Genomic DNA, 15,641 nt, shown 5'->3' on the forward strand with positions numbered 1-15,641 from the left:
GGGGTCCCAAATCTGGGATTAAGGGGCTCTTCTCCAAGTTAATGCTAAACATTCAACATCGGTCATGCTGTAAATTAAGCATGATTGGTGCTGTGCTTAAAACATCAACGTCGGTGAGTTCAAGACAACTGGGAAGTCGTGAATAAATGATATCCGACTGGGAAACACATTTTGAACAGATTCTTAGCATTTATAGCAATGGTCGCAGAAATATTGAGGTAGCAGCTGCAGGAGAAGAGCTACAGGGTGTGTTAAGTGGTGATGTCCCATCCTTTCAGGTTGTTGGCATGAAGTAGGACTAAATAGTGGAGTAGGGTGGTGTTATTTTTAGTTTGTGTGAGTGTAGTGTTATGGTAGGGTATTTGTTTATTCTTTCAAGCATAGTATAAGAGAGTTGTTCTCCAGTCTAGTCAGGAGGCTGTAATGCAACATATTGGATGCCAACCACTGTTCAACCTCATGGAAGAAATATTCTTTGGGCAAACCTGAAAGAACTGGCCAGACAATGGTTAAGTGGTTTCTCTCATCAACACAAATTCGATGGAGCATCTATTATCTACTTGGTGACATTCAACCGGAATATAGCGAAGAGGATTCAAAACAAGGAGATTAATTTAACGAACGTTAGAAGCTCAGCTCCAGCCGATGCCAGCATCAGGAGTAAACTGGACAAATGACATTTAACGCTTTTTTCCTGATACAAACAAGTTCATTGCATCTGCCGTGGAGCCCAGTTTCATAATATTACCATCGTGAAAAAAAAACGACCTTATTTTAGTGCATTTTTCACCCTGCCAGCTCCCATTGGTTCATTTGAGCACCAACTCGCCTTCTGAACAACGTTCTATTCCCAGCCCACTGTTCTACATCACAATGCCCGCCCACGTTAGACTCTTGCTTAACTCAAGTAAAAGTATTAACAAAGTTACAGCTAGTCGGTGAGCACGCTCACTGTTCGCCTAGGTACACATTGTTATGACCAATAGTGCTAATGATGGCTGGCTCATGGCCATTAAAACATTCTGGTCATGGTTAACCATATTTACTTTCAGAAAAGTTGTAAACCTGAACAAAACGCATGTCCCTGTTCTTTTGCAAGCTGTAGCCGATTTAAACTGCAGGGAGATGTTTGTTTTTTGGACAATTTGATGTTTCTAAATAACTGCTGGGTAATTTGATGTGGGTCAAACCCTACAATAGGTATAACCTATTTTAGCCTTATCCCTAATTCTTGGGTAGGGTAGCCTAGAACACTTGTTGTAATAATATTACTAAATACCATTGATGGTGTGGGGGGGGTAATCAAAAATAATTGCATAGTTTACATGTTTAGTTATTTTATATGTATTATTGCAAGGCAGAACACCTGATGAACAAGCTTCATTTACATTTTTTTTTTTTTAAACGTGGTTTGAACTGGGTGTGACCAAGTAACCTATGTGAAAGTCCAGCAATTGACTGGGATAGGTTTGAGACGGATCTCAGGAATTAATAAGAAAATTAGTTTCTCAGCTGCTTCAATGTCTTTGTGAATTAATTTAATTGCTAAATATTTCCAATAGATGGCAGCATAAGACCACGAAGCATCAGTTATAGGCTTTGCAGCAATATGATTGACATAAAATAGCATGCAACCAAAGACTGTCCCATGATTATCTAAAATGGTCACTCACTACTTTAGAGGTAACCATCTCTTATTAGGCCCGTGTTGCTTTTGGGAGAGAGGAAGAAAAACCCAGCCAAATAGACAGGTGGGCTAACAACCCTAGTAGACATGCATTAAACAAACTTGCTTCTTTTAAACAATAAAACTAGCCTTCTTTAGAGTAGTTGAGGATCTGGAGCGTCAGCATTTGTGGGTTTGATTACAGGCTCAAAAGGTCCAGAGACAAAGAGCTTTTCTGAAACTCGTCAGTCTATTCTTGTTCTGAGAAATTGCCAAGAAACTGAAGAGCTCATACAACGCTGTGTACTACTCCCTTCATAGAACAGCAAACTACCTAACCAGAATAGAAAGAGTGGGAGGCCCCGGGCAACAAGTACATGAGTGTCTAGTTTGAGAGAGAGAGAGACACACCTCAAGTCAACTGGCAGCTTCATTCAATATTACCTGCAAAAGTCTGAACGCCAACAGTGAGGTGACTCCGGGGTGCTGGCCTTCAAGGCAGAGTTCTTTTGTGCAGTGTGTTCCTTTGCGAAGCTTAAGCTTTTTATTGGCCAGTTGAGATATGGCTGTCTTTGCAACTCTGCCTAAAAAGCCAGCATCCCGCAGTCGCCTCTTCACCGACGTTGAGACCGGTGTTTTGCAGGTACTATTTAATGAAGCTCCCAGTTGAGGATATGTGAGGCTTCTGTTTTTGGCATTAATACATGTCACAGTTTGCACATGTAAAACATTGAGTTAAAGCCCCATACAAACACGATCTCTTGTTTTAAGGCAGTAGCTTTCATTTCTTAGAACAAGAAAAGACTGACGAGTTGCAGAAGAAAGGTCTGTTGGCCATTTTGAGCCTGTAATCAAACCCACAAATGCTGACGCTCAACTAGTCTAAATGCCAGTTTTAGTGCTTCTTTAAAATCAGAACAGTTTGCAATTGTTAGCACAGCTGAAAGGGTTTAATGATCAAGTAGCTGATCCAAGTTCAGCATTTAAAAAAAAATGCTAACGTGCCTCTAGATATTCTATTAATTTAAAATAGCCTTTACCAGCCACAGTCATTTACAACGTCTACACTATTTCAACGGACACGTGCTTTGCTTTAAAAAAGTGGACAGTTAAGTGACCCCAAACTTCTGAATGGTAGTATACATTACAAATATGTTGGTAGTTGAGGGGTTATAGTTACGAGAGGAAAGACTAGATTGTAAACTGATTAAAATACAAAAACGCCACCCGGTGTCGTGGAAATTTCCTTAATTACCAAATGAGAGCAAATCACACGAGTCAGAGTCATGCTTAATCTTCACCTTTAATAATTAAGCTTTTGCAATAGCATTGACTTAACAGTTCAGTATCTCTAATGAAAAGTTGAGTGGTCAACATAATGGCAAATGGGGTGTTTTATAGCAAAGATCCACCCCCCCTAGACGACATGACAAACCACAGGTCTTAGGAACTTACACAAAGAAAGACTTTACTTCAGAGGAATATCCCCTAGCCAGACAGAGTTGGCTATAAATTATCATTCAGTTGTCTCCTAAACAAAGCTCATCTCATCCTTGGTACCAAGACATTACCCCCACCCTATGATATATACACACACACACACCTCAAATTGTCATTCAGATACAACCAATCCTGGACAAAAACCTCACGGAGAGGAGAGTGAGGCTATAGGTCAACAAAAGCGGGAGCATAGAATGCTTCCAGTCACTGCCATCCTCCTCTCCCCGATGGGAAAAGTAGGGAGTGACCGGCACAGTGGAGCAAAAGATATGTTTACACCTTGACCTCTCCGCGGCCCAAACAACTTAGTCCTGACAGAGAACAGATAACTGCCAATGGCCACCACTATAGTACAACAAAATACACTCTTATGCGAAATGACTCATTAGCATATCATGAAAATAAAACATCCTATCCATGTTACCCAACTAATTCTGATTAATCCAACACCGGGCATCTTTTGCTGTCGATACGATTTGGAAATGTGAAGCTGAAACACAAATCAATTTCCACAGGCAAAATGGGCTATTTCATAAAAATGTGCTTCGCTCTTCATTTAAGGCTAGCAGTGTGGTTAAATCAAGTCGCTTGAAGAAACGGGCAGGGTTTCTGACTGAGGTAACCTAAATCACCCCATTTGCAGGTTCACAAGCACCTCTGCCATATGCACAAATGTCCCAATGCTGAGGGAGTGAAAGTTATTACTTATGTAGGGGGCTAATTAGACAATGACCAAGCAAGGCTGCAGGCTCAAGCAAAGCGATATCAACACGTTTTGAGTTTGCCAATATTCAGACAAAAGAATTGAAACGTGTGCATAATTCCGACATGCGTGTCTGAGACGTCACACAAATGCTCCCAATTTTAGATGTTTTCCAAGCTATAAACAAGTTACAAATTGGGGTGCATGAATTGCATCATTGAAGTCAGTGTACTCCCAAGTTCATCGTTTAGTGATCACCGCGCGCGCCACTGAAAGTCAACTTCGGAATTGTCAGCAACACATGACAACGGCAATTTAGTAGGGTCTGGGATTCATTGTGAGCTTCTTGGGCAATTTGAAGTATTGTTTGTGTGCAGGTGTGACGCAACGTCACCAGGGGTAAATGGGGAGGGGTGTCTTCCTTTAGACAAATAGCATCCCAAAACAAGTGTTTACTCAAACTGAAAAAGTTAAAACCAGAATTGTCAATTGGACAAAGTCAGGTTAGCCCCTCCTAGTGAATACACCCCTGAATCTCCAATAGATGGTTATTTGCTAATGTTATACATTGAGTAAATGGATTGTTGCTAAACATTTCGCAACTGTTTGCTAAGGTCTTTGTATAATGACTACACCTCACCCCAATCCAGCAAGGGCTGTCAAAAGCTACTGAAATTAAACGAACATGAGCTGACAGGAGGCACTGCCTTGCGCAGGTCCTCGTTTCCGTAAAACATCTTCAGGCTAAATGTATTAGTATCCTATGGTTAATGAATTTAGTCTTAAGCCGCTTTTGGGAAACCGTATCCAGAGAGTCACTAAGCACAGAAAACCCTGACCGGGAATGATTAGCATTGTTGACAGTGCCTTGGTATAATGTCCTTGAAACAGACAAATCCCTCTAGGCTGCACCAAACAGCAAAGTCACCACAAGACATCAATTTGTGATGACACCTGCCATATGCACAATTTTACCAAAGCTGACAATTACAAGGGTGTAGAGGCTAAAGTAATTAGTTACGTCGCCCAAGTCCGGTACGCTGCAGAGCAAACCAGTATACCAGAAACTGTTAGTGTACAATGTCACAAAAGAGGTTAAAAAGCAGACCTAAGTCTCATTACAATAAATACAACTCGGTTAAATAGGCAAGATTAAAAATATATATTTAATATGCATTAGTCAAATTACCACATTTCTTTAGCATGTTCAAGCATCACATTTGTCACCCTGTAGATAGTCAGACCTGGAAAAACAAAATAGGCGTGAAAGCTAGAAGTGCTCCTATTTAAGCAAGTTACTTTCAAGTCTGGGAACAAAAGATATGCAAGACTCACCTTTTATTTAAAGCAGCACTCTTCTCAGTTATTTTATCTAGAGCACATGTAGTAGATCTGGTGGGGAGAAGTGAAGTGAGATTAAATACTAACTAAACAATTAATGGGACAAAATGTAAAGAAATGTAGGCCAACTACAGTTCACTTTTGGTTCATCAGTCACCAATCCAGGGAATCAAGATGCAAGTCCCAAGTCTTCCTCACCTCCTAATTCCATCAAAACAGCGCTCTTCACAAGTTTTTTCTGTGGGCATACACACTTCAGTAGAGCACATGAAGTAGATCTGTTGAGGAGGAATGAAGTGAGATTCAAAACCAACTAAACATGTTTGACTTTGTGCAGCTCAAAAAAAAGAAGTTGCACACAATAGAAAGAGCTTTTTGAAAGCCTCATTCACCATGTAACAATACACCAATCAAGGTGTGAATCCTAATCCATATTCTGCTTCCTCACCTCCTCATCCAGATACTTGTTGGTCTGTTGATCCATGAACTGGAATGCTTGGACCATGAAGCGACGCTGGTGGCGGTTCTGCGGCAGGTTGCTGAATTTAAGGATGGAGACATTGGGGTCCTGAGGGTTGGCACACCTAGAGGTGAGAAATTGATAGAGAACTCAATGACAACTTCCTCTTGGCAGCGCAAGGCCCTCAAACTAGAAGGCTCTGGAACTCATAGGGTAAGAGTTGAATACCCTTGGTATAAGGAGTTCTGTCACAAAATGGCTGTCATGCTTTGGCTACGGAAAGGGCAAAGTTTAGACATAATGAAGGGATCCTTCAGGAATTCGGCAATGAGGCCCTTTATCTACTTTTGATAGAGATGAACTTAGATACCATTTGTCTGCCCCTATGAAGGAAGTGATTGGTAGTGTCATTAGCTAAAGCTAGCAGATACCTAGTCTTCATTGTGCCAAAGCTGGTTAGAAAATTCCTTCAACTGCATACAGACAAACGGAGCCACAAGTTGACCTGACTCTGGGTAAGTACATAAAGGGACTCATTATCAAAATTAAGAGAACATTGGAGTCCATCCATCCCAGCCTCTAAAAGCCAATGGCTGTTCAAGAGCAAGGTGGCCCACCAATATGTAATCTACAGTACGTTAGGCAAATCAGTCACACCAAGTCATTGCAGTGCTTACCCTTCGTGAATGAGCACCAGAACGCTCTTGGCAGAGCGGGGATAAGCCAGACAGTAGTTGACCAAAAGTGTCGCCTCTGGATTTGGAGAAGTCAGACGAACTTCTAGATACACAAGTTTACCCAGGAAGAGACGCAGGGGCTGATGGTGCCGTTTGAGGTACTTGGTATAGGTTTTGTCTGGTGAGGGAGGTAAAAGAGCAATTTAAGCATTGGGCTTGTCAGCAATGTAAAGTATCCGCAACAATGGGACAGTAACCATTATGTTCTGGCCATTGCGTGTTTACATGTCAGCCAGATACCTTCAGCAATCCTGAGTTCGACACCAAACAGTCCCTTGGATGTCACCTTTGAAGGGAATGTTGCACTGGGGCTTTTCACCATGTAGCCCACACTCGCCACTGTTGGCAGGGTACCCAGCGTTTTAGGGTAGCGGCACTCAACCATGACTCTAGAGACAAACATAGGGGGTGGGGGGGGTACTAGTCAATCTCAGCAGGTGCATTTAATGATTCCTCAATTAGTGAGATTAAATTACATTCTTAAAGTGCCAAGTATTCGTGGCATTTGCAACAGCAATACTTGAAGTTACACACTTTGAGCTACTTAACTGGTGAATCAGCTCAATATATAGGAACACTAGGACAAAGGCATATAGCAAAGACGGAAATCTAGAAGGTGTAGACATTGAGATGTTCATTAAACACCAAACTGAAGAAACTGTCCAATAAGCAATGCCCATTTTGTTTGCTGCAAAATGTGACATCTGAATTACCTGCGGGGGTTGTCTCTGGATATTACGCCATACTTCAGGTTAAGGGTTCGGACGGCCGTCTGTACCTCTGCTGTGTAGATCACAGTATTGCCAATTTCCTAATTAAGATCAAAACAAAGTAATTGTGTGGATCAACAAGAAACGCACCATCAGGATTCCAGAGGGCGTAATATTCTTGTCCACTTACATATGAGCGAGTTCCACATTCAGTGACTGAGAACTTGAAGACCACAAACTTATCAGTGACAATGACTGGGCCACAGCTAGACTTCCCAGCAGCCACAAGTTTGGTGGGAGTCACAGGGAAAGTGGTTAAGTTATGGTGAACGGCAAAGATAAACTGATGGTCTGCAGTGCACTCTGGGGAGGGAGACAGTACACATCAGTCCTCACTATTCAAAGCCAAACATCTTGCCCTGTGAAAGAATATTTACCATCCATTGGGTAGAAGCAGGCGGAAGTTGCCGAATCCACACAGCAACCCGTCACCAAACACTGGGAGGACGAGATTCCAGTGAAACCACAAGCCAAGTGCTGGTTCTGGGGAATACTGCAGCCTGAAATACAAAAACATTGGAAGTGAGGATCAGTAGTTACATGTAGTGTCAGTCCCATGTTTAATGAGCTGAAAGCACACACAATTGTTCCATTTGTAAAGAAAGCTAATTCTGTGCACAATTGTGTTTACATCCCTGTTAGTCATTATTTATCCAAGATATTTCATCCACCCGAGGCACAGCAAGAAGCATATTGAGTTGGCGCCCCCCCCCTTGGGTTGTGCAGTGGCGGAGATCTTTGTGGCCTATACTCGGCCTTGTCTCAGGATGGTAAATTGGGTGGTTGAAGATATCCCTCTAGTGGTGTGGGGGCTGTGCTTTGGCAAAGTGGGTAGGGTTATATCCTTCCAGTTTGGCCCTGTCCGGGGGTGTCATCGGATGGGGCCAGTGTCTCCTGACCCCTCCTGTCTCAGTCTCCAGTATTTATGCTGCAGTAGTTTGTGTCAGGGGGGCTAGGGTCGGTTTGCTATCTGGAGCACTTCTCCTGTCCTATCCGGTGTCCTGTGTGAAGGTACGTATGCTCTCTTTCTCAGGACCTGAGTCCTAGGACCATGCCTCAGGACTACCTGACATGACTCCTTGCTGTCCCCAGTCCACCTGGCCGTGCCGCTGCTCCAGTTGCAACTGTTCTGCCTGTGATTAGACCATGCTGGTCATTTATGAACATCTTGGCCATGTTCTGTTATAATCTCAACCCGGCACAGCCAGAAGAGGACTGGCCACCCCACATAACCTAGAGAGGAACCAGGCTTCGGCCTTTCTAGGGAGTTTCCTAGCCACTGTGCTGCTGCTGCTACACCTGCATTGCTTGCTGTTTTAGGCTGGGTTTCTGTACAGCACTTTGAGATATCAGCTGATGTACAAAGGGCTATATAAATACATTTGATTTATTAAATAGCATGATTGATACACAGGTGCACCTTGTGCTGGGTACAATAAAATGTGCAGTTCTGTCACAACACAATGTCACAGATGTCTCAAGTTCAGGGAGCATGCAATTGGCATGCAGAAACCTCCATTTTAAAGAATTAGGCAGTGTGCATACCAGCCTCACAACCGCAGACCAGGTTTAACCATGCCAGCCCAGGACCTCCACATCCGGCTTCTTTACCTGTGGGATCATATGAGACCAGCCACCCAGACAGCTGACGAAACTGAGTATTTGTAATAAAGCCCTGGTGGGGAAAAGCCTTCCTCAGATTCCCTGGAGAGCCAGGCCCAGCCAGTGGGCCTATACCCTCCCAATGGCTGTGCCCCTGCAATCCATAGACTAGGACCTAAAGTACATCAATTTCAATTGACTGATTTCCATATGAACTGTAACTCAGTAAAGTCGGTGCATTTATGTTTGTTCACTAATAGCTGTAAACTCAATGACCAGTGGATAGAAGTCCAGCTGAGCACTGGAGTAGATACCAGTTTCAATAGCACCTCTGAACTGGTCAAAATGACCAGGTTCTCTAAAAAGCATATCAAGACAAAGTTAATCGTTAGTACGTTCTTAGGAGCTTTGTTAAACATTTCACAAAATGCTCCTATACCAACTGCCTCAGACCACAATAACAGCAAATATTGATGCTTATCCAAAGAAATAGAACAAACATTTCATGAGACTCACCAGGATATTTGATGGGATTTTGAGCACTGGGATTGCGAGGGGTGGGTGGACACTTTGAAGGAGGCCCACCATGGGCATTGCGAAGACCATTAGAGAGGGGCAGGTGGACGGTCGAGGACAACGAGGATTTGGGGCTAGCCGCACAGGACACTGTAGAAACATCCATTATGCCAGCTTCATTGACATACAACACCATCAAGGTGTACTGCCCAGCCTGCAGAGTCAGTGAGGCAAGAAATGTACAATCACTCCAATGACACATTTACACCATTAAATGTATAATTTAAAATTGGAAAGGCAAAAACCCTACCTGACGACTAATGAGGCAGCCTGAAAAGCGGACAGTTAGGGCGTTCTGATATTGTCCTCGATTTAAGGAGTATCCACAGGATTCCGGGGCGTCAAGAACAGAGAGCATACTGTTGGGTCCTGTAGGGAAAGTAAAAAATGAGCAAAGTAGTCAAATTGCATTTGATGATCTTTAAACCGATAAATAACTTACCCAAAATCTTGACTTCACTCATTGGACCAGCTGGTAGTGTTACTTTAAACTCATCCTCACCGCACAGAACCGCTAAACTGACTGGGGCAGCTTCGGTAACGGATACCCACTTTTTTGCATCTGATACCTCCTCGAATTGCACCTGGAATCCACGGTCGGCGTTAAGATCGACATTGGCGGGGTCTCCAAGTTGCACTACAGCCTTGTCTTCGGTATAATTCTCCTCTGTGTCAAGGTTGTGGTGGGCAAAGGTTGCCTCTTCGGAAACGCGCTCCCATCCCGCTGCAGGCAATGCAAAGCAAAGCCAAACCGGGAAAAAAAGCAGTGCGCTCCTTTGCCAAGTCATGGTTTCATACAATGCCTCACCGAATGCTGAAAACGGTATGACAGCTGATGTCTCTCCTAGGTATATATAGGAAGTATTTGCAATTGGCTGCACCTTTCTACCAATTGGAACAACGTTACTCTCCATCAGAATATACGTTCTCACAAGGTAAACGGTAACATCTGGAGTGAATAATCTATTACCCGCCACTATGTTTGCGTTTACACAGGCAGCTCAATTCTGATAATTTTTCCACTGATCACATTAGATATTTTCAAATCAAAACATTTTTCAGAGCTGATCTGATTGGTCAAAAGATCAATTAGTAAAAAAATATCAGAATTTGGCTGCCCAGGGCCCAGTTCGAATATTAGGTTTGCGTGCTTTAGAGCGGCATTCTTTCTTTCTCCCTCTGAATAGTAATAATAAACAATGATCCTAACGTGATTAGACAGGTGAATGCAAGGGATAGCGCCATCCCAAAACTTTCACTGTCCAGTATTGTCTGTACAGTGCCATGCATATTTTTGATATTGAATGTTATCAGATCTTCAACCAAAACCTAATATTAGATCAAGGGAACCCGATGGAAAAAATAACACAACAATTACATACTTATTTCATAAACAAAGTTATGCAACACCCAACGCCCCTGTGTAAAAATGTAATTGACCCCTTACACTCAATAACTGGGTGTGCCCCACCTTCAGCTGGAATGACTCCAACAAAACGCTTCCTGTAGTTGTTGATCAGTCTCTCACGTCGCTTTAGAGGAATTTTGCTGCTACAGCTCAGTGACATTTGAAGGTTTTCAAGAATGAACTGCTCATTTCAAGAACTGGCACAATATTTCAATTGGGATAAGGTCTGGACTTGTACTCGGCCATTCCAATATTCAAATGTGTTGCTTTTTAGCCATTTTCATTTAGATTTGATTGTGTGTTTTGGAGAATGGCCTTGCTTGCATGACCCAGCTGCGCTTCAGTTTCAGCTCACAGACAGATGGCCTGACATTCTCCTGCAGAATGATATGACACAGAGCAGAATTCATGGTTCCTTCTATAAAGGCTAGTCGTCCCGGTCCTAAGGCAGCAAAGCATCCCTAAACCATCACACCACCACCATACCACCACCATGCTTGACTGTTGGTATGAGGTTCTTACTGTAGAACGCAGTGTTTGGTTTTCGCCACATATAATGTACACTGCCTTCGGAAAGTATTCAGACCCATTGACTTTTTCCACATTTTGTTAGGTTACAATTTTTATCATCATTTTACACACATTACCCCATAATGACAAAGCAAAAACAGAATTTTAGAAACATTTACACAAGTATTCAGACCATTTACAAAGTACTTTCACAAAGCACCTTTGGCAGCAATTACAGCCTCAAATTTTCTTAGGTATGACGCTAAAAGCTTGGCACACCTGTATTGGGGAGTTTCTCCCATTCTTCTCTGCAGATCCTCTCAAGCGCTGTCAGGTTGGATGGGAAGCGTTGCTGCACAAATTTTCAGGTCTCTCCAGAGATGTTCAATCAGATTCAAGTCCGGTCTCTGGCTGGGCCACTCAAGGACATTCAGACATGTCACAAATCCACTCCTGCGTTGTCTTAGCTGTGTGCTTAGGGTCGTTGTGAACCTTGACCCCAGTCTGAGGTCCTGAGAGCTCTGAAGCAGGTTTTCATCAAGGATCTATCTGCACTTTGCTCTGTTCATCTTTGCCTCAATCCTGACTAGTCTCCCAGTCTCTACTGCTGATGAATATCCCCACAGCATGATGCTGCCACCACCACCATGCTTCACTGTAACGATGTTGCCAGAGAATCTTGTTTCTCATGGTCTGAAAGTCTTTTGGTGCCTTTTGGCAAACTCCAAGCGTGCTGTCATGTGCCTTTTACTGCGGTGTGGCTTCTGTCTGGCCTCGCTAACAGAAAGGCCTGATTGGTGGAATGCTGTAGAGATGCTTGTCCTCCTGGAAGGTTCTACCATCTCCACAGAGGAACTCTAGAGCTCTGTCAGAGTGACCATCGGGTTCTTGGTCACCTCCCTGACCAAGGCCCTTCTCCCCCGATTGCTGTTTGGCTGAGCGGCCAGCTCTAGGAAGAGTATTGGTGGTTCCAAACTTCTTCCATTTAAGAATGATGGAGGCCACTGTGTTCTTGGGGACCTTCAATGCTGCAGAAATGTTTTAGTACCCTTCCCCAGATCTGTCCCTCGACACAATCCTGTCTCAGAGCTCTAAGGAGAATTCCTTCGACCTCATGGTTTAGTTTTTGCACTGACATGCATTGTAAACTGTGGAACCTTATATAGACAGGTATGTGTGCCTTTCCAAATCTTGTCCAATCAATTGCATTTCCCACAGGTTGTCTCCAATCTATTTGTAGAAACATCTCAAAGATGATCAATGGAAACAGGATGCACCTGAACTCAATTTTGAGTCTCAAAGCAAAGGGTCTGAATACTTATGCAAATGTGATATTTTTTATTTTATACAGTCGTGGCCAAAAGTTGAGAATGACACAAATATAAATGTTCACAAAATCTGTTGCCTCAGTTTGTATGATGGCAATTTGCATATACTCCAGAATGTTATGAAGAGTGATCAGATGAATTGCAATTAATTGCAAAGTCCCTCTTTGCCATGCAAATGAACTGAATCCCCCAAAAACATTTCCAATGCATTTCAGCCCTGCCGCCAAAGGACCAGCTGACATCATGCCAGCGATTCTCTCGTTAACACAGGTGTGAGTGTTGACGAGGACAAGGCTGGAGATCACTCTGTCATGCTTATGGAGTTCGAATAACAGACTGGAAGCTTCAAAAGGAGGGTGGTGCTTGGAATCAATGTTCTTCCTCTGTTAATCATGGTTACCTGCAAGGAAACACGTGCCGTCATCAATGCTTTGCACAAAAAGGGCTTCACAGGCGAGGATATTGCTGCCAGTAAGATTGCACCTAAATCAACCATTTATCGGATCATCAAGAACTTCAAGGAGAGCGGTTCAATTGTTTTGAAGAAGGCTTCAGGGAGCCCAAGAAAGTCCAGCAAGCGCAAGGACCGTCTCCTAAAGTTGATTCAGCTGCGGGATCGGGGCACCACCAGTACAGAGCTTGCTCAGGAATGAGGGCAGGCAGGTGTGAGTGTATCTGCACGCACAGTGAGGCAACGACTTTTGGAGGATGGCCTGGTGTCAAGAAGGGCAGCAAAGAAGCCACTTCTCTCCAGGAAAAACATCAGGGACAGACTGATATTCTGCAAAAGGTACAGAGATTGGACTGCTGAGGACTGGGGTAAAGTCATTTTCTCTGATGAATCCCCTTTGGGGCATCTGGAAAAAAGCTTGCCCACAGAAGACAAGGTGAGCGCTACTATCAGTCCTGTGTCATGCCAACAGTAAAGCATCATGAGACCATTCATGTGTGGGGTTGTTTCTCAGCCAAGGGAATGGTCTCACTCACAATTTTGCCTAAGAACACAGCCATGAATAAAGAATGGTACCAACATATCCTCCGAGAGCATCTTCTCCCAACCATCCAGGAACAGTTTGGTGACGAACAATGCCTTTTCCAGTATCATGGAGCACCTTGCAATAAGGAAAAGGTGATAATTAAGCGGCTCGGGGAACAAAACATCGATATTTTGGGTCCATGGCCAGGATACTCCCCAGACCTTAATCCCATTGAGAACTTGTTGTCAATCCTCAAGAGGCGGGTGGCCAAACAAAAATCCACAAATTCTGACAAACTTCAAGCATTGATTATGCAAGAATTGGCTGCCATCAGTCAGGATGTGGCCCAGAAGTTAATTGACAGCATGCCACGGCGGATTTCAGAGGTCTTGAAAAAGAAGGGTCAACACTGCAAATATTGACTCTTTGCATCAACTTCATGTAATTGTCAATGAAAGCCTTTGACACTTATGAAGTGCTTGTAATTATACTTCAGCATTCCATAGTAACATCTGTCAAAAATATCTAAAGACACTGAAGCAGCAAACTTTGTGGAAATAAACATGTGTCATTCTCAATTTTGGCCACGACTGTACATTTGCAAGAATTAAACGTTTTTTGATTTGTCATGATGGGCTATTGTGTGTAGATTGATGAGGAACAATTTTATTTGATCAATTTTAGAATAAGGCTGTAATGTAACAAAATGTGGAAAAAGGGAAGAAGTCTGAATAATTTCCCAAATGCACTTTATATACATTTTGAAGATCCTTAGGGTCCTTAATTGAGTGACGAGTTGCCTCTTGATTGTGTTAAGGACAACATCCTGTGGTTACAGGCGATTCTGTAGTTAGTGGTTTTGTCATAAAGTGTTGTTGGAGATTTTGTAATGGTTGTAGGCATTGTAGCTGATTTAGTTGAGGTTGGAATTTCAGTCCGGAAGGTTACACCTCCAGTACTTGATAGTGAATGTGTTCTTGTGGTTGTCATGTTCAGTGATGGTGTGATAACTGTTACAGACTTTGTTATTGTTGTAACAGTTGTAATATTTGTTGTGGTGATAGGAAACATTGTTTTTGTTGGAGCTGCTGTTGTTACATAAGAAAATGTAGATGTCAGATGTTATACACTGGAGGAAGTTGTTGAACCAGTTATGAGAACTAAAGCAGCATTTGGTGTTGTTGTCGGCCCTTCAGTTCTTGTACTGAAAGTAGTTGCGTTTGATGTGGTTGTTGATCTTTCAAAGGTTGATATACAGTGAGCACCATAATTCATTGAAGAGTGAGCATTTGTTGTTATTTTGGTTCTGTTCTCTAGCACTTTGAGTTTGAAAGTATACAATAACAATGATGGTGAAGTGCAGACTGTCAGATTTAATTTGAGGGTATTTTCATACATATCGGAGGAACCGCTAAGAAATGACAGCACCTTTTGTTCATGGTCCCCGCATTTTAAGGTACTACAAGTATTTGTTGAATTGGCTTCACAGATGTGTGTCGTTAGGCAGGTGTATTCATTTGTGTCGTTAGTGAATGCAGGAGAGCTGTTGATGAACAGTATTGATTCTAGACTTTGCTATTGCCTTTAGAGGTTGTTGTTGGGGTGTGACAACATGAGGAAGACAGCAGGTCTTCAGGTGTCGATGCAAATAAACTGGCCGTCATAAGGCTCAGAAATTAAAATCAATCAATCAGGAACATTGCAAAAACCCTGGGCATGCCCAAGTCAACAGTTTGGTTCATCATTAACAAGAAAAAAACAACCGGTGAACTCAATTATGTCAAAGAACCCAGTAGACTGAGGAAGACCACTGTAGTGGATGACCGGAGAGTACTCTCTATGGTGAAGAAAACCCCCTGACAACACCCAACAGATCAAAAACACTAACCTGGATCCAGGTGTAAATGTGTCAAAGTCTACCAGCAGGTCTACAGAGGGTACACTACACGATACAAACCACTGATAAGCCTGAAGAACAGAAAGGGCGAGATTACAGTTAGCTAAAAAGCACCTATAAAGCACCTAAAAGAGCCCCAAGAATTATGGAAAAAAGTATTGTGGAC

General features: G+C 42.9%; 1 protein-coding gene across 1 annotated transcript; it reads right to left on the minus strand.

Annotated features, from left to right (window-relative positions):
- Positions 1-5,016: 5,016 nt before the first annotated feature.
- On the minus strand, positions 5,017-10,198 carry LOC112229710 (zona pellucida sperm-binding protein 4-like). The gene is made up of 12 exons (XM_024395697.2): positions 9,798-10,198; positions 9,606-9,724; positions 9,296-9,509; positions 7,555-7,677; positions 7,308-7,480; positions 7,121-7,218; positions 6,648-6,796; positions 6,348-6,525; positions 5,659-5,794; positions 5,409-5,488; positions 5,205-5,261; positions 5,017-5,113 (listed from the first exon to the last, which is right to left on the minus strand). Exons 1-12 carry the CDS (start codon positions 10,141-10,143, stop codon positions 5,077-5,079), a joined length of 1,710 nt encoding a protein of 569 aa, XP_024251465.2. The 5' UTR covers positions 10,144-10,198; the 3' UTR covers positions 5,017-5,076.
- Between the last annotated feature and the right edge of the window lie 5,443 nt (positions 10,199-15,641).

Source organism: Oncorhynchus tshawytscha, linkage group LG31 (assembly GCF_018296145.1).
Source record: "Oncorhynchus tshawytscha isolate Ot180627B linkage group LG31, Otsh_v2.0, whole genome shotgun sequence".
NCBI classification, from domain to species: Eukaryota; Metazoa; Chordata; class Actinopteri; order Salmoniformes; family Salmonidae; genus Oncorhynchus; species Oncorhynchus tshawytscha.